The following is a 25,899-nucleotide window of genomic DNA, read 5'->3' as shown; positions in this document are numbered from 1 at the left end:
TTGCCATTCAAAAAAAAAAAAAAAAAACAACAACTGATCCTTGGCAAGTTCTATAATTATTTAAATCTAACTTTGGGACTGATTCACAAAAGGCCGATAACACTGCCAACTGCGTGGTAATGTTACCAGACAGTGCTAAAGATAGCAATGCTACATGCCGTGCATCATGTTGGTGAGGAGGAGCACTTTGCACACAGCCAAGATGTTAAGCTCCACGCCCCCATTATACAGCTGACACTTGTTGTTACAGGCTGCACATTATTACATTTTTACCTGTTAAAATGACCTACATTGAGGATCAGATCATAATTGTGTTTGGAAACATGTTTGTTTTGGTGACAATGTAGCAGTGAATGTAATGTTATCTTACACCATGACTGAGCTTATTGTTCCACCCACCATTGTCCCTCTTCTTAAAGCGTACCTGAACTCAGAAAATCCTCTCTGCTCTAAAAGATATGCAACAGCGTAATAACTAGCTGATACAAATCTTGCAATAAATCGGCACTGATTCTACTTCCTGGTTTTATGGAAGCAGGAATATTGCTAACATCCTGTGCTTTCAAATGAGTTTATCTGCCATGGCAGTCAGGTGACAAGGGAGAGATCATATTACAATTTGTGATTAGTCCCAAATGAGGGGGAATTAAACAGGCATGTTTTCTTTCTGTCTTTCACGTCCATTTTAACAGTGTTTACATGGTGTGTTCTGGTACATGGTGTCAGAGCCGGATTAAGGCTAAATGGGGCCCTAAGCAAAGTAACTGATTTGGGCCCCCCCATCATGTCGTAATAGAATCAGAAGATGCAGTTGCACAGCAACATGCCACACACACCGGGGTAGCCAAGCTACTGGTTGCTATTGGCAACAGCCCGCTTTCCTCTGTGGGTGCACAATGCAGGGAATAGCAGAGGCAAAATGCGGAGTGAGAGATGAATGGCTGGGACATTTGCACTCAGGGGCTGGGGCACCCCTGTGAAGAGGGCGCCAGATATCACAGCAGCAGCACTTTCCCCCTGCATCTCCAGCCTGGCAATAGCAGAAAGCTCTGGACACCGCCAAACCGGAAGCCGTTCCCCAGTCAGAATTACATAACCAGCCCCACCACCGAACAACCGATTTCCTCCCAAACTAGACAACCACCATGCAGCCTCCATCCCAGTGAATACAATAGTCCATCAGAGAAGGCAGCCGCAGCGGGGGAGAATGACAGCAACAGATGACTCACATTTACCTATTGCGATCCAAACAATAGAGGTCCCGTCATCCGGAGCCCATCTGTCTCCTCTAGAGTGCTGCCGCTCTGTTACTACTACTATTACTACTTCCTGTTTGATCTGAGAATCAGGAAGTTAAGAGCGAGCGGCTGCACTGTAGAAGAGACAGATGGGTTTCAGATGACAGGATCTCTATCGCTTGGATCATGGATAGGTGAGTAAGCGTTTGCCATCTGCTGCTATCATTCTTGCTGCAGCTGTGGTTCTCTGTGGGAAAGGAGGGAGGAGTGGGCAGCGGCAAAGCGCACAGTAGCAGGAGGGGGACCTAGGAGGAGAGCCTGGCTCTGAAGACAATCAGCAGCACACGGCATCATTTGACAAGACAAGACAAATAACATTTATATCCTGCTTTTCTCCTGGCGGACTCAAAGCGACAGAGCTGCAGCCACTAGGACGCGCCCTATAGGCAGTAGCAGTGTTAGAGAGACTTGCCTAAGGTCTCCTACTGAATAGGTGCTGGCTTACTGAACAGGCAGAGCAGAGATGCGAACCCTGGTCTCCTGTGTCAGAGGCAGTGCCCTTAAAGGGACTCTGAGCAGTGCCTGTGGGTATGCCTTTAAGCATACCCACAACTAATTAATTACATCCTCACACCTACCAGCATGATGTTTGTAATTATATCCCCTGGGTTCCTTATATTTCATTGCATTGTGCTGAATCGAGCTGTCGACTTTGGAGAAAAGTCGTCCTGTGTAATACAATGTAACTATGGAAAGATGCATATCATTTTGAAGCTCTCTTTCTCCTCTTTCCAATGATAGATAAATTGCCGTGGCCGCAGTTTCGATTGCGAAAATAGCGAAAACTAAAAGGCATAGGGTGGCGGTTTATATATCATTGGAAAGAGGAGAAAGAGAGCTTTAAAATGATTCCATAGTTACTGCACTGCTCAGAGTCCCTTTAACCATTATACCATCCAGACACCGCTGACAGGATGGCGAGGGCTGGTTTATGTGCTGATGGGGCCCCTTTGACTCTGAATGGGGCCCCAAGCGACTGCTTTTGTTGCCTGGTTGGTAATCCGGCCCTGCATGGTGTGCCTCTGTACAATTAATGAAAAACCATGAGCTGTTCAGCCATCTATAGAGAAATCTTTGTAAAATCATATTGTATGCTCTGTGCTGGGCCACTTTCCTTGCCTTACTCAGGTTCTGGTTTCAGTAGGTCCTGGTGGTACTTTAACTCCACAGCAGATGAAGATCAGAGACATTACCTTTCTGTGGTCTTCTAGTTGTGATTCTGCAACTCCTGCAGGGTACACCACTGTCACAAGGCCTTCCCTTCCTGGCACCATGAAATGAAATGGTTCCGGCACATAAATTGATGTTCCTTTCATATGTTTTAACATACATGTCTCCAGGTCCGACATTTGTTGTGTTAGTGCTTTCAATAAAATCCCACGTGCACTGTTTACACAGAAAGAGAAGAGAGATATGTACTGTACACTGGTAATACAATTTAAAAAAAAAAAAGCAAGTACTGTCTCACATACAAACAGATTTTTATCCTACAGAATTAAACTAAAACAGCAGCAGTGCGCTGCTTATTGACCAATGCTAGGTACACACTATGAGATTTTCTGGCAGATTTACTGTCAGATCGATTATTTCCAACATATCTGTATTCCAAGCATTTTCCGATCGTTTTCCGACCGTTTTCTGTTCACTTCAATAAGAAATTGATTGGAAAATGCTCGGAAATAAGATCGGACATGTTGAAAATAATCAATGTGACAGTAAATCTGCCAGAAAAACACAGTGTGTAATAATTAATAATAATTCCTTTTTTTGTATTGAGCCTTTCTCCTGTCGGACTCAAAGCGCTTGCGAGGAGGCCACAAGAGCGCACTCAGTAGGCAGTAGCAGTGTTATGGAGACTGGCCCAATGAACTCCTTACTGAATAGGTGCTGGCTTACTGAGTAGGAAGAGCCAGGATTTGAACCCAGGACTCCTACGTCCGAGGCAGAGCCCTTAACCTAGCATAACAATCTATACTACATTATTTTGTATACTAGTCACAAAGGCATAACTCTAAACACCACTGGATCTTAATCTTTGAATATGCTTTTGGACAATCGTAAGCCTAAGGGCCGGTACACACATTCCTGACTGGCCAATTTTACCACTTCCGTGTAGTATGAGAACTTACCTACGCAACCAAGATTGGATGTGTGTATGTACCTTACATCACGATTCGCATGCTGTCTCCCAGCAGATGACATTATATTAATTGCACATTTATCACTAGAGCAGCTAGACTTGAGCAACAAAACCTTTGATCTGACATCAAAATATCTCAACTTATGGAACAATAATTGAAAAAAATCTTGGCTGCTAGATGTTACAGCTACAGCTGAAATCTCTTTTAATGAAGTGGCACCTGTTATTCACCCAGCCAACTAGCAGACAAGGTGAGGGAGGAGGAAGTAGAGGCTGCAGCATGTCCAGAGGTGAGGCAGTGGTCAGCAGTCATGGGACTTTTCAACCCCCTTCTCTTGCAAGGTACATCCCCAGAGTTTGTCAGCTGGTTGTAGCTCAGTGATGAGGGCTGCGTGTTCATGGCTCCTCCAAGCTATTCACCTAATTTGCATGGTTAGCTAACGATTTAAAAAGGACCACTGTCGCGGAAATCGTAAAATGTAAAATACATGTAAACAAATACAAATAAGAAGTAGGTTTCTTCCAGAGTACAGCGAGCCATATATTTCTTTTCTCCTAGGTTGCTAACAATTACAGTAGGTAGTAGAATTCTGACATTACAGACAGGTTTTGGACTAGCCCTTCTCCTCATAGGGGATTCTCAGCAAAGCTTTCATTCTTTATAAAGACATTCTCTCTGAGGGCTGGTGCACACTAGAGCGGTTCTGGAGCATTTTTTAAAACGCTTGCAGGGGGAAAACCGCTTGGCTAATGAAAGTGAATGAGCTGGTGCACACCAGAGCGGTTCGTTTTTTCCACAAACGCAAACTTGGGGGCTGCAGCATTTTTTAGATTTCTGAGGCGTTTCTGCCTCAATGTTAAAGTATCGGAAAGTAGAAAACCGCTCTGAAAAACGCTAGATCAGAGCGGTTTTCCAGGCGTTTTTGTTACAGAAGCTGTTCAGTAACAGCTTTACTGTAACAATATTTGAAATCTGCTACACAAAAACGCTCCAAAAAATGCTAGGCATGTTTAGAAAACCTCTCTATACATGCCTAGAATCGCTCTAAAATCTGCTTAAAAAATCTTTAGCATTTTGCGGATCTGCTAGCGGTTTTTGGTGTGCACTGGCCCTGAAAAGGATTTATACAATGATGACAGCCTCCCTGCAGTTTATTAGCAGTTGGACAGAGCAAATGCCATTCACTAAAGGCTAGTCCAAAACCTGTTGGTAATGTCAAATTTCTACTACTTTGGGCCCGTTCAGACTGCAAAATGCGGACGGCCACGCATGCAGAACGCAACGCGTACGAACGCACGCCATCCGCGTTCGTATGTGTTGCGTGGCTGATCCCATCACTGAAAAGTGAATGGGACAGCCGCGCGTTTTTGTAAAATCTGCGTGCAGCATGCGTTCCCGGACCGCACAGGTCCGGAACGCATGCAGTGTGAACATCAGACAGTGCACTCTATGCACTGTCTGATGTCCTGCATGTCGGCCCCCCGCACGCGTTTCCAAAACGCGGCTGGAAACGTGTGCAGTCTGAACGGGCCCTTACTGTAAGAGACAGCAACATAGGAGAAAGGTAATATATGGCTCATTTTACTCTGGAAAAACCTACTTATTTGTATATGTTTACATGTATTTTAGTGGTCCTTTCATAATCCTTTGGAGGGGGCTATGCCGTTTTCTTTTTCCCCCTACAATGCACTTTTTACAAATTGTGTGCATGCAGTGTTAACTGTTATCCAGGCATAAAACTGCATGGCTGCAGCACATTTTTAGAGTAATGAATGAAGTACAATGTAATTGCTGGTGATACCCATGCATTACTCCCTATGAAATTCAATGCAGTTGCTTGCAGTTCCTGATATGCAGAGAGACACATAAGTGTGCAGTTCCTTGCATGTCATGGCGCCTGCAGGCTGGACTACAGCTGCATCCCCTCAGGCAATCAGATTTGCTGGCTGGCACTATGCCAAAAGATCACAATTTGCAATTCTTAGGCCCCTTCCCTACTTAGTGTCCTGCATATTGGACCGCACTGCATTTGCGCAAAATTGCATGTAACCATGCATTGAGCAATGCATTGGAAATATGAGATAGTGCAGTCTATGCACTTCTGATGTCCTTGCATGTGCATTGCTAAAAATTCATCCAGCAATGCACAAGTGGGAAAGGGGCTTTTATAAATCAGTTTTTTAAGTCCAGTCTGCATTTGCTGGAATCCATACCAACATGACACAGTTGGGTGTAAAATACTTCCAAGAAATCTCTGTTTCTGTTCAGTTTGCACAAACCAGGAAGTAAAATTACATTTAACCTTTTTACCTGTAATGTTTCACTGCACTGACTCATTCATACATAGTATTACCTAAGGAGGGATTATTATTATTTAGTATTTATATAGCGCTGATATCTTCTGCAGCGCTTTACAGAATATATAGTCATATCACTTACTGTCCCTCAGAGGAGCTCACAATCCCTACTGTATCGTATCATAGTCATATGCCCATCATAGTCTAGGGCTAGTTTTTAGGGGGAAGCCAATTGACTTAGCAGAATGTTTTTCAGGTATGTGAGAAAACCAATGTGCCCGGAGGAAACCCACACAGGCACAGTGAGAAAATACAAACTCCATGCAGACAGTGCCCTGGCTGGGGTTTCAACCAGGGACTATAACACAGGAGCACACAGTACCACACACTATAACACAGGAGCACACAGTACCACACACACTATAACACAGAAGCACACAGTACCACACACTATAACACAGGAACACACAGTACCACACACTATAACACAGGAACACACAGTACCACACACTATAACAAAGGAACACACAGTACCACACACAGTCACAGAGGAGCACACAGTACCACACACTATAATACAGGAGCACACAGTACCACACACTATAACACAGGAGCACACAGTACCACACACTATAACACAGGAGCACACAGTACCACACACTATAACACAGGAACACACAGCACCACACACTATAACACACAGGTAGCATCACATGGTTAGCATCACACACTATCACACGGGTAATATCACCGTTCGGGCTCTTTCATATGATGCAGCTGAAGGTGGTCTGCCTGTCAGCTGCTCTCTTGCACCAGCCGGGAGCTTGTTAGCAATTGGTATTGGTAGTAGACAGCCCCCCAATAGAGTCACATCCGAGCTCAGCCGCAACAGGGGTGGTGTACATCCATAGTCAGCAACTTGAAAATGTACCTTAGAACCTCATTATAATAAACTACCTCTGGCTATAGTAAACTCTGTCCCCAGATCCCGACCATGTGCATGTATGACTATACAAGGTATGACCAATCCTGGTGTAGTTAACTTCTGATATAGTAAACTACTTGGCCAGGTCTCTTTAAGTTGACTATAAAGGGAGTTAACTGTATTTGGAATTTTACAATGATGATTTGGTCATTTTTTTTTTCTTTTAACCTTCCTGGCGGTAACCCCGAACGTAGTTCGGGGTAAGCCGCGCAGGAGGTTTTCTCAGGCCCTGCTGGGCCGATTTGAATAATTTTTTTTTTGCTGAACGCAGCTAGCACTTTGCTAGCTGCGTCAGCACTTCGATCGCCGCTGCCCCGCGCTCGATTGCCGCTATCCGCGTCGCAACACAGCCCCCCCCTAGACCCCTGCGCTGCCTGGCCTATCAGCGCCAGGCAGCGGCAAGGGGTGGATCGGGACTCCCTTAGACGTCACGACGTCCATGACATCGGCGACGTCATCCCGCCCCGTCGCCATGGCGACGGGGAAGCCCTCCAGGAAATCCCGTTCTTTGAACGGGATTTCCTGATCGCCTATCGCCGGAGGCGATCGGCGGGGCTGGGGGGATGCCGCTGAGCAGCGGCTATCATGTAGCGAGCCCTCGGCTCGCTACATGATATAAAAAAAAAAAAAAAAAAAAAAATCAAAAAAACGGCTGCGCTGCCCCCTGGCGGTTTTTAATATACCGCCAGGAGGGTTAATAAAGAGTTGGAACACTTTTAAGTGGACCTGAACTCAGAACGTCCTCTCTGCTGTAAAAGATACACAACAGCATAATAACCTTTAGGGCTCTTTCACACCAAGACGTTGCGTTAGATGCAACGTTAAGGTCGCATAACGTGCCCCTAACGCAACGCATGTTCGCTTTGAAGTTGGATGTTACATTGATCTGCGTTATGCGTCTCTTGATGCGTACGTGATGCGCACTTTTTGACGCATGCAGATCGAACGAAAATGGCGCATGCGGGACATTAAAAAACAAACATTACTGAGCATGTGCAAACAGTCTAACGCAGCCAAATAAGAGTGTAACGCACAGCACGCTGCACTTTCATTTACCGTGCTATGTTATACTCCAACGCAACGTGGGCACTGTGAACAGCCCATTAATTTATTATTGCTGTGAGTTGGGCTGCGTTACAGGCTACTGTAACGTGGGACTTTAACGTCCCACTGTGAAAGCAGCCTTAACCACTTGAGGACCAAGGGCTTTACCCCCCTTAAGGACCGGCCACTTTTTTTCCCATTCAGACCACTGCAGCTTTCACGGTTTATTGCTCGCTCATACAACCTACCACCTAAATGAATTTTCCCTCCTTTTCTTGTCACTAATAAACCTTTTTTTTGATGCTATTTGATTGCTGATGCGATTTTTACTTTTTATTATAATCATCAAAAAAGACATGAATTTTGGCAAAAAAAAGATTTTTTTTAACTTTCTGTGCTGACATTTTTCAAATAAAGTAAAATTTCTGTATACATGCAGCGCGAAAAATGTGGACAAACATGTTTTTGATTAAAAAAAACAAACCATTCAGCCTATATTTATTGGTTTGGGTAAAAGTTATAGCGTTTACAAACTATGGTGCAAAAAGTGAATTTTCCCATTTTCCAGCATCTCTGCCTTTTCTCACCACCTGTCATGTTTCATGAGGGGCTAGAATTCCAGGATAGTATAAATACCCCCCAAATGACCCCATTTTGGAAAGAAGACATTCCAAAGTATTCACTGAGAGGCATAGTGAATTCATAGAAGATATTATTTTTTGTCACAAGTAAGCGGAAAATGACACTTTGTGACAAAAAAAATAAATAAAAAGTTTCCATTTCTTCTAACTTGCGACAAAAAAAAATGAAACCTGCCACGGACTCACTATGCTCCTCTCTGAATACCTTGAAGTGTCTACTTTCCAAAATGGGGTCATTTGTGGGGTGTTTACTGTCCTGACATTTTGGGGGGTGCTAAATTGTAAGCACCCCTGTAAAGCCTAAAGGTGCTCATTGGACTTTGGGCCCCTTAGCGCAGTTAGGCTGCAAAAAAGTGCCACACATGTGGTATTGCCGTACTCAGGAGAAGTAGTTTAACCCATTCAGGTTCCGTCATTTTCACGTGAGAAATGTTCACCTCCCATTCATTAGCCTATAACTTTATCACTACTTATCACAATGAACTGATCTATATCTTGTTTGTTCTGCCACCAATTAGGCTTTCTTTGGGGGGTACATTTTGCTAAGAGCCACTTTACTGTAAATGCATTTTAACAGGAAGAATAAGAAAAAAACTGAAAAAAATTCATTATTTCTCAGTTTTCAGCCATTATAGTTTTAAAATAATACATGCCTCCATAATTAAAACACACGTATTGTATTTGCCCATATGTCCCGGTTATAACACTGTTAAAATTATGTCCCTATCACAATGTATGGCGACAATATTTTATTTGGAAATAAAGGTGCATTTTTTCCGTTTTGCATCTATCACTATTTACAAGTTTAAAATAAAAAAAATATAGAAATATTTCATCTTTACATTGATATTCAAAAAGTTTAGACCCTTAGGTAAATATTTACATGTTTTTTTTTTTTTTATTGTAATGGGTTTTTTTTTTTATTGTAAACATTTTATTTGGGTAGTTTTGGGAGGTAAACAATAGATTTATAATGTAAATGTGTGTTAATTTTAAATTTTTTTTTTTTTACAGGTGTAGTATTACTTTTTGGCCACAAGATGGCGGCCATGAGTTTGTTTACATGACGTCGCTCTAAGCGTAACACACGCTTAGAGTGACTCATCGCAGAGGGAACGGCCAGAAAAGGCGCAGCTTCCGAGAGAAGCTGTCGCTTTTTCAGCGGGGGAGAGGAATCAATGATCGGGCATCGTAGACCGATACATTGATTCCCTGGCTACCGAATCCGCGGCCGGGAGTGCGCGTGCACGCGCGCGACTGGCCGCTGGGGCACGCAGTAGCGCGCATGGTTCCTGGACGTAGAAACTACGTCCAGGAACCAAAATAGGTTAATGTGTTTTGGGGTGTATTTTTACACATACCCATGCTGGGTGGGAGAAATATCTCTGTAAATGACAATCTTTTGATTTTTTTTACACACAATTGTCCATTTACAGAGTTATTTCTCCCACCCAGCATGGGTATGTGTAAAAATACACCCCAAAACATATTAAACTACTTCTCCTGAGTACGGCGATACCACATGTGTGGCACTTTTTTGCACCCTAACTGCGCTAAGGGGCCCAAAGTCCAATGAGTACCTTTAGGATTTCACAGGTCATTTTAAGAAATTTCGTTTCAAGACTACTCCTCACGGTTTAGGGCCCCTAAAATGCCAGGACAGTATAGGAACCCCACAAATGACCCCATTTTAGAAGGAAGACACCCCAAGGTATTCCGTTAGGAGTATGGGGAGTTCATAGAAGATTTTATTTTTTGTCACAAGTTAGCGGAAAATGACACTTTGTGAAAAAAAAACAATAAAAATCAATTTCCGCTAACTTGTGACAAAAAATAAAATCTTCTATGAACTCACCGTACTACTAACAGAATACCTTGGGGTGTCTTCTTTCTAAAATGGAGTCATTTGTGGGGTTCCTATACTGTCCTGGCATTTTAGGGGCCTTAAACCGTGAGGAGTAGTCTTGAAGCGAAATTTCTCAAAATGACCTGTGAAATCCTAAAGGTACTCATTGGACTTTGGGCCCCTTAGCGCAGTTAGGGTGCAAAAAAGTGCCACACATGTGGTATCGCCGTACTCGGGAGAAGTAGTACAATGTGTTTTGGGGTGTATTTTTACACATACCCATGCTGGGTGGGAGAAATAACTCTGTAAATGGACAATTGTGTGTAAAAAAAAAAATCAAAAGATTGTCATTCACAGAGGTATTTCTCCCACCCAGCATGGGTATGTGTAAAAATACACCCCAAAACAAATTATACTACTTCTCCTGAGTACGGCAATGCCACATGTGTGACACTTTTTTGCACCCTAACTGCGCTAAGGGGCCCAAAGTCCAATGAGTACCTTTAGGATTTCACAGGTCATTTTTGTTTCAAGACTACTCCTCACGGTTTAGGGCCCCTAAAATGCCAGGGCAGTATAGGAACCCCACTAATGACCTCATTTTAGAAAGAAGACACCCCAAGGTATTCCGTTAGGAGTATGGTGAGTTCATAGAAGTTTTTATTTTTTTGTCACAAGTTAGCGGAAATTGATTTTAATTGGTTTTTTTCACAAAGTGTAATTTTCCGCTAACTTGTGACAAAAAATAAAATCTTCTATGAACTCACCATACTCCTAACGGAATACCTTTGGGTGTCTTCTTTCTAGAATGGGGTCATTTGTGGGGTTCCTATACTGCCCTGGCATTTTAGGGGCCCTAAACCGTGAGGAGTAGTCTTGAAACCAAATGTCGCAAAACGACCTGTGAAATCCTAAAGGTACTCATTGGACTTTGGGCCCCTTAGCGTACTTAGGGTGTAAAAAAGTGCCACACATGTGGTACCGCCGTACTCAGGAGAAGTAGTATAATGTGTTTTGGGGTGTATTTTTACACATACCCATGCTGGGTGGGAGAAATATCTCTGTAAATGACAATTGTTTGATTTTTTTTTACACACAATTGTCCATTTACAGAGAGATTTCTCCCACCCAGCATGGGTATGTGTAAAAATACACCCCAAAACACATTATACTACTTGTCCTGAGTACGACGGTACCACGTGTGACACTTTTTTGCAGCCTAGGTGCGCTAAGGGGCCCAACGTCCTATTCACAGGTCATTTTCATGCATTTGTTTTCTAGACTACTCCTCACGGTTTAGGGCCCCTAAAATGCCAGGGCAGTATAGGAACCCCACAAGTGACCCCATTTTAGAAAGAAGACACCCCAAGGTATTCAGTTATGTGTATGGCGAGTTCATAGAAGATTTTATTTTTTGTCACAAGTTAGTGAAAAATGACACTTTGTGAAGAAAAAAAAAACAATAAAAATCAATTTCCGCTAACTTTTGACAAAAAATAAAATCTATGAACTCGTCATACACCTAACAGAATACCTTGGGGTGTCTTTTTCTAAAATGGGGTCACTTGTGGGGTTCCTATACCGCCCTGGCATTTTACGGGCCTAAAACCGTGAGTAGTCTGGAAACCAAATGTCTCAAAATGACTGTTCAGGGGTATAAGCATCTGCAAATTTTGATGACAGGTGGTCTATGAGGGGGCGAATTTTGTGGAACCGGTCATAAGCAGGGTGGCCTTTTAGATGACAGGTTGTATTGGGCCTGATCTGATGGATAGGAGTGCTAGGGGGGGTGACAGGAGGTGATTGAGGGTGTCTCAGGGGGTGGTTAGAGGTGAAAATAGATGCAATCAATGCACTGGGGAGGTGATCGGAAGGGGGTCTGAGGGGGATCTGAGGGTTTGGCCGAGTGATCAGGAGCCCACACGGGGCAAATTAGGGCCTGATCTGATGGGTAGGTGTGCTAGGGGGTGACAGGAGGTGATTGATGGGTGGCAGTGACAGGGGGTGATTGATGGGTGATTGATAGGTGATTGACAGGTAATCAGTGGGTTATTACAGGGAAGAAGAGATGTAAATATTGCACTGGCGAATTGATAAGTGGGGGTCTGAGGGCAATCTGAGCGTGTAGGCGGGTGATTGGGTGCCCGCAAGGGGCAGATTAGGGTCTGATCTGATGGGTAACAGTGACAGGTGGTGATAGGGGGTGATTGATGGGTAATTAGTGGGTGTTTAGAGGAGAGAATAGATGTAAACACTGCGCTTGGGTGGTGATCTGATGTCGGATCTGCGGGCGATCTATTGGTGTGGGTGGGTGATCAGATTGCCCGCAAGGGGCAGGTTAGGGGCTGATTGATGGGTGGCAGTGACAGGGGGTGATTGATGGGTGGCAGTGACAGGGGGTGATTGATGGGTAATTGACAGGTGATTGGCAGGTGATCAGTGGGTTATTACAGGGAAGGACAGATGTAAATAATGCCCTGGCGAATTGATAAGGGGGTGTCTGAGGGCAATCTGAGCGTGTAGGTGGGTGATTGGGTGCCCGCAAGGGGCAGATTAGGGTCTGATCTGATGGGTAACAGTGACAGGTGGTGATAGGGGGTGATTGATGGGTAATTAGTGGGTGTTTAGAGGAGAGAATAGATGTAAACACTGCGCTTGGGTGGTGATCTGATGTCGGATCTGCGGGCGATCTATTGGTGTGGGTGGGTGATCAGATTGCCCGCAAGGGGCAGGTTAGGGGCTGATTGATGGGTGGCAGTGACAGGGGGTGATTAATGGTTGATTGACAGGTGATTGACAGGTGATCAGGGGGATAGATGCATACAGTACACAGGGCGAGGGGGGGTCTGGGGGGGGGGGGTCTGGGTAGAATCTGAGGGGTGGGGGGTGTGATCAGGAGGGGGGGGGGTAAAAAAAAAATAGCATTGACAGATAGTGACAGGGAGTGATTGATGGGTGATTAGGGGGGTGATTGGGTGCACACAGGGGTCTGGGGGGTGGGCAGGGGGGGTCCTGAGGGGTGCTCTGGGCGATCTGGGGCAGGGAGGGGGGGAAATCAGTGTGCTTGGGTGCGACATAGGGTGGCTGCAGCCTGCCCTGGTGGTCCCTCGGACACTGGGACCACCAGGGCAGGAGGCAGCCTGTATAATACACTTTGTAAACATTACAAAGTGTATTATACACTTTGTATGCGGCGATCGCGGGGTTAACATCCCGCCGGCGCTTCCGTATGGCCGGCGGGATGTTGCGGCGGGTGAGCGGCGGCAGGCGCCGGCGGAGGATCGCGTCACGGATGACGCGATCACTCCGCCCATGCCCTTACAAGGACCGCCGCCTCTGTGGGTGAGCCGGTCCTTGCAGGGCACACTTCCCGGCCGCCTCTGTGCGTTAGGCGGTCGGGAAGTGGTTAAACTAAAAACATGTGTTTGTTATAGCTCATACAAATCGTAAAATAAATTTGCACAGTTTTTACTTCCCGATTCATGGAAGCAGACATATCGTTAACAGCCTGTGCTTTCAAATGGGCTTATCTGCTTATCTGCCATAGGCAGTCATGTGACAAAGGGGAGGATCAAATTACAACTTGTGATTAGACACAGATGAGGGGGAATTAGACAGGCTAAACTCTCTAAATATATACAGGGTGCATTTCTCTACGTTTTCCTTCTGTCCTGTGCAAGAGTTCAGGTCCACTGTAACCGATTCCCATTTACTATTTAAAGGGACTCCGAGCAGTGCAGAAACTATGGAAAGATGCATATCATTTTAAAGCACTCTTTCTCCTCTTTCCAATGATATATAAAACCGCCACCCTACACCTTTTAGTTTTCGCTATTTTCGCGATCAAAATTGCCGCTGCCGCGATTTCGATCGCGAAAATAGAGAAAACTAAAAGGCGTAGGGTGATGATTTAGGTGTTGCCAGGAAGAGGAGAAAGAGAGCTTTAAAATGATATCCATCTTTCCATAGTTACATTGTATTACACAGGGCGACTTTTTCTGCTGAATGGAGCTGCTGAGTTTGAGAAAAAGTCGCCCTGTGTAATACAATGTAACTATGGAAAGATGGGTATCATTTTAAAGCTCTCTTTCTCCTCTTTCTGGCGACACCTAAATCTTCGCCCTACGCCTTTTAGTTTTCCCTATTTTCGCGATCGAAATCGCGGCCGCTGCAATTTTGATCGCGAAAATAGGGAAAACTAAAAGGCGTAGGATGGCGGTTTATATATTATTGGAAAGAGGAGAAAGAGAGCTTTAAAATGATATGCATCTTTCCATAGTTTCTGCACTGCTCGGAGTCCCTTTAAACTAAATACCATTTAAAATGTAACAGATAAATAAACAAAAACTCTGCGTTTGTCAAAATCATGAAAAAAGGGTAACATCCATTTGAAGACAGACCTGCCCCATTTTTCCTCTGGAGAAACAGATACAGCGGTGTCTATGGGTAACGTCATGCTCACATGATGATGACTCTTCAGATTGTAAGTAATTACTGGAGTAACTGCTTTAGACGAGGTGGACATCTCAAACACAATACTGAAGTTCACAACTTGCTCCTGTAATATAAAAAAAAAGCATCAATACAGTAATATTTCACTTATGGATGAAGCATAAGGACCAGTTCACACTGCACAGATCCGTGGAATGGATCAGTTTTTAATCCGTGACCCACTGTTCCATTAGCACATAGTCAATGCAACTCGTCCATTGCTTGATCTGTTCTAACAGAGCAATGTGAACACATCCTATTGATTAACATAGTACCTGTTCACCACCGTTAGTATCCATTCCGTGTAGTTCAAGTAAAAAGACTAATTCTATTGCCAGTGTGAACCAGGCCTTATGGTGGCGTTAATCCTTGTGGGTGATTTACAAAAGTACAGAACACATGCAGAAAACAATCAATGCTACTTTATAATATACAGATATATATGTGGGTCCCCCCCCCCCCTGAAAAAACAGTGCAGTTCCTTCCTACAGACTGCAATAACCGCATCATTCAGCCGTAGGTGAAAGGTTGAAGGTAAGGGGAGGAGTTAATATGCCCCACCCATTGTGAGCCAGGATAGCCCACATAGCTTTCAGCACTTTGTTATCAGGAGGGGGAAGGGAGGAGAGGAACCAGGCAAGAGAGGTGCAGTAAATTCTCTTATCACCTGAAAATGAGCCAATGAAATGCAGCTATCTAATAGGAATGATAGATTGGGGTGACATTTATGAGTACATTTGAAATCGGCGCCGTTAGACTTGGGCGCAGGCTACAGCGGTATATGGCTGATCCTGCTTCTGCACAAGTCCGGGCCTATTTAATTACTATTCCCCCTCCAGGCCGCCATGGATAGTGGGGGAATAAAATAATTCGGCTTACAGCGATTGCTGGAGGCTGAATTATTGTGTTTTTTAAGCAACCTCGGCTCCGTCTTCTGATGGAGCCGACGTTACTCACTGAGCACTTCAATAGGAATGATTCCTATTGTAGTCTATGGAGGCGCTGGCTGCTACCAAATCTAGCAGTGCTGAAAAGCACTGCTCCGACATTTATCCTGGGTGTGTATGTGGCTTATGTATGGATGATAGTCTACTTTTGTCTGCAGGCTCAGTTACCTATATTAATGTCCTAAGTATCTAAGGCCTGGTGCACACCAGAGGAGTTTTTTTTAGCGTTTTGAGTTTTTAAATCTGCTGCTAATGTTATCCTATGTGTCTGTGCACACTGGAGCAATGAGGTTTTGTAAAAAACCCCATAGCATTACATTGGGAAGAGCTTTTGAAACCTCTAAAAGCTCTTCCCAATGTGATGCTATGGGATTTTTTACAAAACCTCATTGCTCCAGTGTGCACAGACAGATGGAATAACATTAGCAGCAGATTTAAAAACTCAAAACGCTCAGAAAAACTCCTCTGGTGTGCACCAGGCCTTAGACCATTATTCACTTACCATATTTAGTATTTTTTTCTCCTTCTTTTTCACATTTTTGCGTCTGTCATCATCCTCAATCCTTAAAATGTAAAACAACAGAATAACTTTTAAATGTCTAAAGTAATAAATGTATAATTTGTAGACAATGCAGAATTTCTCACGGCATAAAGTTTAGAATGTCCTTGCAGGGAGAGTCATCTGTGAGAGCGGAGGAGGTGCTGACCCCAGTGTTTGGCCAGACATAGAATGAGCTCTTCTTAATGTTCAGCACCAGAGATTCACCCTGAAGTTTCCTCCCAAGACCCTTTAGTGCCCCCACAAGTGCCTTCCTGCAGGAGGTATCTGGGAACAAGCAAAACATTACGCTGTATTAAGAAACAAAGGAACTGGCAATGGCATGGCAATGTGTGCACAGAACAGTTTGGAAAATGTAACAATGAAAACTAGCAAGGGAATAGAAAGAGGAACAAAATATTTAGGTGGACATAAAACACATACAGATAACAGTTTAACCCATTCAGGTTCCGTGGTTTTCACGTGAGAAATGTTCACCTCCCATTCATTAGCCTATAACTTTATCACTACTTATCACAATGAACTGATCTATATCTTGTTTTTTCCGCCACCAATTAGGCTTTCTTTGGGGGGTACATTTTGCTAAGAGCCACTTTACTGTAAACGCATTTTAACAGGAAGAATAAGAAAAAAATGGAAAAATTCATTATTTCTCAGTTTTCAGCCATTATAGTTTTAAAATAATACATGCCTCCATAATTAAAACTCACGTATTGTATTTGCCCATATGTCCCGGTTATTACACCGTCAAAAATTATGTCCCTATCACAATGTATGGCGACAATATTTGATTTGGAAATAAAGGTGCATTTTTTCCATTTTGCATCTATCACTATTAACAAGTTTAAAATAAAAAAATATATAGAAATATTTCATCTTTACATTGATATTTAAAAAGTTTAGACCCTTAGGTAAATATTTACATGTTTTTTTTTTATTGTAATGGTTTTTTTTTATAGTAAACATTTTATTTGGGTAGTTTTGGGAGGGTGGGAGGTAAACAATAGATTTATAATGTAAATGTGTGTTCATTTTAATTTATTTTTATTTTCAGTTGTAGTATTACTTTTTGGCCACAAGATGGCGGCCATGAGTTTGTTTACATGACGTCACTCTAAGCGTAACACACACTTAGAGTGACGCATCCGGGAGGGAACGGCCAGAAAAGGCGCAGCTTCCGAGAGAAGCTGTCGCTTTTTCAGCGGGGGAGAGGAATCAATGATCGGGCACCGTAGCCCGATACATTGATTCCCTGGCTACCGAATCCGCGGCTGGGAGTGCGCGTGCACGCGCGCGATCGGCCGCGGTAGCGCGCATGGTTCCTGGACATAGTTTCTACGTCCAGGAACCAAAATAGGTTAAAGTACACATGAAGTGGGAGTCATATGGAGGCTACCATTACCATATTTATTTCCTTTTAAACAATACCAGTTGCCTGGCAGTCCTGCTGATCTATTTGGCTTCAGTATTATCTGGATCACACCAGAAACAAGCATGCAGTTAATCTAGCTAGACTCCAGGCTGATACATCTGATCTGCATGCTTGTTCAGGGTCTATGGCTAAAAGTATTAGAGACAGATGATCAGAAGGACAGCCAGGCAATTTGCATTGCTTAAAAGATAATAAATATGTCAGCCTCCATATTCCTCTCGCTTTAAAACTGCATTCAGGGCAGGGCCAGCTCCACAATGCCCTTAGCGAAACTAGATTTTGTTGCCTCCCTCTCCCCTTCTGATGAAGATCGCAATGCTGCTACCTACTGCCACAATAGTAAGATACCAGCCTCCCTACACGCTTGGACACTATTTTGGCAGTTAGGCCTGGTGCACATCGAGCGGTTTTTGAAGCGTTTCGCAAACCGCTTCCCCCTGTGAAAACGCTTGGCTAATGTATTTCAATGGGATGTTATTAGTTATTTTATTATACACAAAAACACTCTAAAAAAACGCTAGGCATGTTTAGAAAACGTCTGTAAACATGCCTAGAATCACTCTGAAATCTGCTTCAAAAACCTCTAGCGGTTTGAGGATCTGCTAGCAGTTTTGGTGTGTACTGGGCCTTAGACTTAGCAACTGTTGTTCAGGAAATCCCTGAGAATCTCTTATGAGAAGTCCAAAACCTGTTGGTTCTGTTAAATTTTAACTGCTTACTTGATTCACTGTCGTCTTCCTTTAAAGAGGAACTCCGGCGAAAATAATATAATGAAAAAAGTCCTTACTTTTTATAATAATTATGTATAAATGATTTAGTCAGTGTTTGCCCACTGTAAAATCTTTCCTCTCCCTGCTTTACATTCTGAAATGTATCACATGGCGACATCTTTACTGCCGGCAAGTGATCTCTGTGGAAGGAGATGCTGCTTTTTTGGCAACAACAAACAACAAATAACATTCGTAAAGCGCTTTTCTCCCATAGGACTCAAAGCGCATAAGCATGGCTCAGACCAATAATTGGTTGATTGGTAAATCGTGGTACAGAGGAAGAATTCCATAAGTCTGGAAATACCAGGCTAAACTGGTGGCTTTTCAGTCTGAATTTGAATACATCCAGGGAAGGGGCTGTCTTTACTGGGTATGGTAGGGAGTTCCAAAGAGTAGGGGCAGCATGACAGAACGCTCTGTCTCCAAAGGTTTTGAGGTGCACTTCGGGAGTGGCCAAGTTTATGGAACCTGCTGATCTGAGGTTGTGAGAGGTGTGGTTCAGCTTCAGCAAGTCCTTCATGTATCCAGGGCCCAAATTGTGCAGTGATTTGAATGCCAGCAGTCCAATCTTGAAGAGTATTCTCCATTTTACTGGTAGCCAGTGCAGTGAGCGAAGGATCTGTGTAATGTGACAGTGGCGAGGCTGGTTTGTTAGCAATCTGGCAGCAGCATTCTGCATTTATTGCAGGCGGTGCAGGTCCTTGTTTGGGAGGCCAGCATAAATGGCAGTTGATAACAGCTGTTATTTCTCACAATGCAACAAGACTCCCACGGTGTGATGTCAGCACCCTGGTGAGCAACTGACAAGCACTCGTATCTGGCATCAGGCAATCCCCGCCTGTGGTGGATACTGGGGATCTTGCTGTAAGTGAAATGACAGTTGTCTTTTTATGCATAGTTTAGTTTACCTAAATTGTTGTAGTTGCTCTCTAGAACTATACTACTGCCTGATCCACCCAATATTTGGCTATTAAACTGTTACAACTTTTAAACGTCGCCATTTACATTCAGTAGAATGTTACTTTTACATGATTTGTAAAGCTACATACTCCCCGTTGCATGCGCGCACGCGAAAAGGGAGCGTCAGCTCCCTGCCGGCGACAGCTGTCCACACGTCTCGCCAGAAAGGCAGAGACGCGGCGGAAGCTGTTTGTGAATGGAGCATCCCTTGGCCGGATTCACACGCGTAGGTCTCCTGTCACTAGCCCGCGTACTCACGCGTGACTAGCGACAGTTCCGGCGAAGTTGGGGCAACAGCTGTAGCCGGCGATAGAACATGTCAATCGCCTGGCGACAGCTCCGACGGGCGACGGTTCGGGGCGCACGCATTATACACACGGGCGACCTGTCGCCGCAACACGCGCGTGCCACGTGGTTGCCAGCGACGGCCGTACCCCGTGTGTATGGGCCTTAAGTCTTGACAAATCTGACAACAAAGACTGCTGAACAGTAAAAAGACAGAGGGCCTGATGCACTGTACTGCAGCAAAGTTGCCGTGTGCAGGGAGTGCAAGGCAATTGCTGTTACTAACCCCAGGGGAGCACCCCACATTCACCATTTAACGCCACTTGATTATGATTGAAATAATGATAAGTACAGAGAGTGCAAAACCCCTGATCCATCTTATTTTTCTAGAGAGATGAGGCAATACATTTCTATCAGGCCCATTGTGATTCTACATACCATCAGCTGCTGCCACATCAAAGGCCAGGCAGAGGCCACCTCGTGTCCTAAAAATGATTTCAGCCGCTTCTGACACAACCTGTACAACCAGAGGAAATCGTTTTAGGTGTTTAGATTCCTTGATAAATTCAATAACAATAATAAAAGGAAAATAAAAATCAAATTGTACTAAAATAGACAATAGATCATGTTATGGTAGTACCAACTTATTTCTAGAACACAGTAAAAGCTCCACCCACATGAAATAATATACTTCAATTGCAGGGAAACAAGCACCAGTCGGTCTCACTTCCCCCACCTAGAAGCTTATGAGGGTGTTCTGTTCTGGCAACTGCTTTCTCCAAATTAAAGCGGATCCGAGATGAATAACTATAACAAGTAACTTGTCTATATATCTTATCTAAAGTTTAGATAGTTTACACAGCAAATCTAGCTGCAAACAGCTTGAATAGAATATGATTATGTCTTCCTGTGATACAATGACAGCAGCCATGTTGTTTGCAAACATTACACAGAGGCAGGCTTATCTGCATCTTGAGCAAAAAAAAAATAATAATTCCCCCTCCTCCTCCCCCTCCCCTCTGCCTCTGAAATCTCTGGTTAGTAATACCTCCCTCTCCTCCTGTCCAGACTGAGCTCCCATGAGCCCTTGCTACTGTCTGAAAGTGCCAAGGCCCTCTGAAAACCTGTGAGTGTGGCTTGTTTAATTTACAGGGAATTAGAGTATTAAAACAAAAAACAAAGTATTTGGCTTGAGGAATGCCCTATAAACAATAGGAAAGGAACACAATTATGCAATGAGTAAAAGTTCATTTCGGATCCACTTTAAGTAAAAATTTTGATTATGCAGAATCCACAAAATGACACAGCACTAGTTAGCTTTTCAATGTCTACGAAGCAGTTTACAAATGGAAATGTTGGTTCTACTCTCACCACTGAAACATCTTATGCTGGGAATACACGTTTCGTTTTTGCCTTCATTTTAGCCTTCGTTTCGATTGTGCCTTTTGTCCTTTTCGTTCCCGAAATAATCGAACGTACGGTTAATATCACCACCCACGGTTTCATTTTTTTTTTCGATTCTGATGGTTTCGTTTTTCCAATGATCGAAGGCTGCAAAGAAACGAAACGAAAATCCCTTTTTACAGGGACGGACTAACATAAACGAACCATATAATCGATCTGAACAGCCATCAAGCCTACCAATGGCTCGATTAGATGGATAAAGAGCGATAATATCAAACATGTTCGATCACTAGTCGTTCGTTTTTGGGGTCTATTAATCGAAACTATAATGAGATTATGACTAATTTTCACATACGTTTTCACAATTGAATTTTTATTTGCCAAATGTAGATAAAGAACATACAATACAGTTTTGTAGGTCAAGCAGAAGAACATTGATCAGTCTTGGAAGATACATGACTAGATTAAGACCTTTTAACAGCAGAAAAATTGTATCAAAACAGATCATGAACAGCAGAAACATATCTATATTGAAGCGTATAGGTTTTTAACATTGCGAGGCTGCTTTGTTAGTCCAGAACCTTCAAACAATGTTAAAAGTGTTATAAACTGCAATCTAGGGCCCTCCCACAAGGCCACCTGAGGGGGAGGGAAAGAGAAGAATAAAAGAAGACAGGAAGAGAAAAGGGTTTAGTTCTTTGGGCTTCAGGTCTGCATAATGTCTTTATATGTCTGAGAACATTGGAATTCATTCCATAGGGACCAAGTAATGGTATACTGCTCACTACGATCCTGTGCCAACAGTATAATATGTTCCATAGTCTCAATTGCCTCGACCCGCCTGACCCAGGCTTTGATTGTAGGAGCAGTTGCTGCTTTCCAATTCAATGGGACAAGAGCCCTTGCCGCATTGATTAGATGGATTTTCAGGGATTTTTTATATGATTTGACTGGGTCAGACGTGTCATGAAGCAAAAAGAGGCCCGGAGAGAAAACAACGCTCTCACCCAGAATATGTTCCATCAGCCTATGTATATCCAACCAGTATGATTCAATTAAGCAACAAGACCAAAAGATGTGAAAAAGAGTGCCCACATCTGTATTACATCTCCAACAGTCAGCAGAGGTAGATGGAAACACCCTCTGAATAGTGTAAGGGGTTTTATACCAGCGTGTTAGAATTTTGTATCCCAGTTCTTGTGTATTGGTATTGAGGGACCCCTTGTGGTTTAACAAACAGATTTTTGACCATTGGTCATTGGCAATCTCCCTACCCAAATCAGTTTCCCATTGAGTTTGGAACCTATGTTTGAATTCCTCAGTGCCAGTTGTTAACATCTTATAAATCATAGAGATCAGGTGATTCGGTTTAATAGCATTAGAGATAAGGTTCTCAAGGTCCGTAGGCATTTTAGTCCAGTCTGTGGATCTGCGTCTAACATTTAGGAAATGCCTGATCTGGAAGTATTGCCATTGTGTTAGCTTGACGTCCTCTCTTAAAGCTGTCATCTGTGGAAATGATAGTATTGTACCTCTACTGAGGAAGTCTTGGACTCTAGGGCAGCAAGCACCTGGCCAGTTCCTCAGGAAAGGGATGTCTGAGGCCACAGAAAAGTCTGGGTTATCTGTAAGAGATTCCAGTCTACTAGGACATGAGACTTGTTTTAACGATGGGAGGATTTTCCTTAAGGTTTTTATGGTTGCCGTCATGAGGGGGTTACCCCATTGGGATTGGATCTTGGCCGGGCAGGTAGACCAGCCCAGGGTTTGAATCTTGCATTCGGCCGAGGCCTGTTCTATTTTAACCCAGTTTTTAGGTGATATATTATTGGCCCATTCGACCACTCGACAGGCTTGGGCCGCTATGTGGTATTTGTATAGATCTGGAAGAGCCATGCCACCCTCTTCTTTTTGCAGGAATAAAGTGGATCTTTTTAAACGCGAGGGGTTGTGTCCCCAGATGAATTTAGAAATTTGGCTTTGAAGGTCTTTGATGAATTTAGGTGGTAAGGAGATAGGGATGCATTGACTAATATATAGGAAGCGTGGTAATAAGTTCATTTTAACTGAAGCCATGCGGCCAAACCATGAAAGGCTTTTTTGTTGGCCCCATCTCAGTAAGTCATCTCTCAAGGCAATCCCCAAAGTAGTATAGTTCAAGGAGTAAAGGTCACTTAGGTTTGTTGGAATATTGATCCCTAAATATCTGAGGGAGTCTCTGGCCCACTTGAAAGCACAGGATCGCTTACAGTGTTGGATAAGGGGATTTTCCAGGGAGATGTTCAGAGCTTGGGATTTATGAAAGTTTATTTTAAGATTTGAAATGACGCCAAACTCCCTGAATTTATTGATTAGGACAGGCAGAGACACCAGCGGGTCCTGGAGATAAAACAAAAGGTCATCCGCAAATGCCGAGACCACATGTATGGTGTCATCTGCTAGTATCCCCCTAATGTCTCTGTCTGCCCTCACAGCGTTAAGGAATGGTTCCAGAGTGAGAATATATATGAGGGGGGACAGGGGACAACCTTGCCTTGTTCCATTTGAAATGAGCACTGGCTCAGACAAAGCACCATTAGCCTTCATCCTGGCCGAGGGGTTGGTGTATAGAAGCCCAATCCATTGTAACATGGGGGTGCCCAGGCCCAGGCTCGACAGGGTGGCACGCATATAATCCCACGCCACCCTGTCGAAAGCTTTTTCGGCATCAGTGGAAAGGAGGAACGCGCTGATCTTGTGAGCCTTTGCGTAAGCCATTACACCTATCGTACGCATTACATTGTCTTTAGCTTCTCTGCCTGGGACAAAACCTGACTGATCTAGTTCAATGTGGTTCGGTATAAAGGGTAGTATCCTGTTTGCCAGGATTTTAGCAAGTAACTTTGCGTCTAGGTTCAGTAGTGAAATTGGTCTATAATTAGAACAACATTGGGTATCTTTTTCTGGCTTAGGGATAACTGAGATATGTGCCTCAAGAAATTGCCTAGAGGGGACCGTGGAGGACGAGATCCCGTTGAAAGCCTCCACAAAAAGTGGGCCTAGGATCTGTTTAAATGATTTGTAGTATTGAGCTGTCAGTCCATCCGGACCCGGTGTTTTGCCTGGTTTAAGGGCTTTTACTGCAATTAAGAATTCATCCACTGCCAGCGGAGCCTCCAGGTCCTCCTTGTCCCCCTCAGACAGCCCAAGAGGTTTAGCATACTGTTTAAGAAATTCCTTGATTTTGGCCTTTCTTAGTTCTGGGTTCATGTTAGGTGAATCTGAGCTCAAGTTATAGAGGGAGTTGTAATACACTCTAAATTCTTCCGCTATCTCATCAGATTTTACCATTTTCTTTTGTGTTTTGGGATTTATCAGGCAGGGAATGTTAGATTGGAGAGACTGTTTTCGTAAGGCCCTGGCCAGGTACCTGCCACTCTTATTGCCAGTTTCATAGAAAATACGTTTCCCCTTTAGAATCTTTCTTTTGGCATCTGAGAACAGTAGTTTATTTAGTTTGTCACGACATTCAGTCAGTTCTGTCAGGGTACTAACTGCCAAGGATTGTTTGTGTATTTTTTCTAGTCTGGCAATATTGATCAATAGAGTTTGAATGCCCTCATTGCGTTCTTTTTTCAATTTAGAGCCTAGTTGGATAAATCTGCCTCTGATCACCGTCTTATGTGCCTCCCACACTGTCAGCTTAGAAACGTCAGGAGTGTCGTTTTGTTCAATGTAAGAAGATAGTGCAAGAGAGAGCTCTTGTATTCTAGATTTGTCTGCTAGGATATTAGGATTGAGTCTCCAACACCATGATTTAGATATGTTCTGTACAGATTTCATGGTAAGGAAGATTGGAGCATGGTCTGAGATAGATTTGCTTCCGATCTTAGAATCCAACACTAGGGACAAGTCTCTTTGAGCAATAAAGAAATAGTCTATCCTAGAGTATTTATTATGTAGCGGGGAAAAAAAAGTAAAGTCTCTTTCCGTTGGATGAGAGATGCGCCATTGGTCCATTAAGGTTAGTTGTTGTAGTTTTTGCCTAATGAATTTAATTGCTCTGTACGAAAGGACAGATGAGCCATTTGAACAATCTAGCAGGGGCTGCAAGGGTACATTAAAATCCCCACCTAAGATCAGAACGCCTTGAGTGAAGTTTGCAAGTTTTGACAGCGTGGAGGCAACAAAAGAGGGCTGGTTTCTATTAGGAGCATAAAGTGTAGCAAAGGTCATTACCTGGGAACTGATAGTCCCTTTGACAAACAATGCACGTCCCTCTGGGTCTGATTCCACCTCATCCACCACAAAAGGAAAATCCCTATGCATGAAGATGGACACTCCTTTGGTCTTGGATGTAGGGGAGGCAGAGTGGAAGGATAGTGGAAATCTATTATCACACTTAGCTGGAACATGGTTCATTCGAAAATGTGTCTCCTGCAAAAAGGCAACCTGAACCTTTTCTTTCTGTAAGAAATTAAAAACAGTCGATCGTTTCTCTGGGATATTGAGACCGTTAACATTCAGGCTAACAAGTTTCCATGAGGATAGGTGTCTATTCTCACTATTCACCCTGTTTGAGAGCACGGTAGTACATGGTCTGGGCGGCCTTCCAGACCCAGAAGGAGAATGAGTAGACATTATGACAAGACAGTAGTATTGAGGCACTAAAGCAAAAAAAAAAAAGAAGAAAAAAAAAGGGAGAGACTAAACAAGAAAAAGAAAAGTAAGTAGAGTGAATGGTGACCCGTGGGAGGGGGGCTCATATAACAGCTTTTATGCACCTTTAGTAAGGAGCAGGAATTAACCCACGCGGGCGC

General features: G+C 43.5%; 1 protein-coding gene across 1 annotated transcript in view; it reads right to left on the bottom strand.

Annotated features, from left to right (window-relative positions):
- The window catches only part of UFSP2 (UFM1 specific peptidase 2), a 46,989-nt gene that overhangs the window by 16,796 nt on the left and 4,294 nt on the right, over positions 1-25,899 (bottom strand). The window contains exons 2-6 of the mRNA XM_068278694.1: positions 20,135-20,213; positions 16,336-16,516; positions 16,193-16,253; positions 14,653-14,810; positions 2,492-2,684 (exon numbers count right to left, since the gene is read on the bottom strand). Of these exons, the coding sequence (XP_068134795.1) occupies positions 2,492-2,684; positions 14,653-14,810; positions 16,193-16,253; positions 16,336-16,516; positions 20,135-20,213 (672 nt within the window). The remainder of the gene's footprint in view (positions 1-2,491; positions 2,685-14,652; positions 14,811-16,192; positions 16,254-16,335; positions 16,517-20,134; positions 20,214-25,899) is intronic.

The sequence above is a fragment of the Hyperolius riggenbachi genome, chromosome 1 (genome assembly GCF_040937935.1).
Source record: "Hyperolius riggenbachi isolate aHypRig1 chromosome 1, aHypRig1.pri, whole genome shotgun sequence".
Lineage (NCBI taxonomy): Eukaryota > Metazoa > Chordata > Amphibia > Anura > Hyperoliidae > Hyperolius > Hyperolius riggenbachi.
The sequence above is the reverse complement of the archived record's forward strand: the minus strand, read 5'-3'. Positions and strand labels throughout refer to the sequence as shown.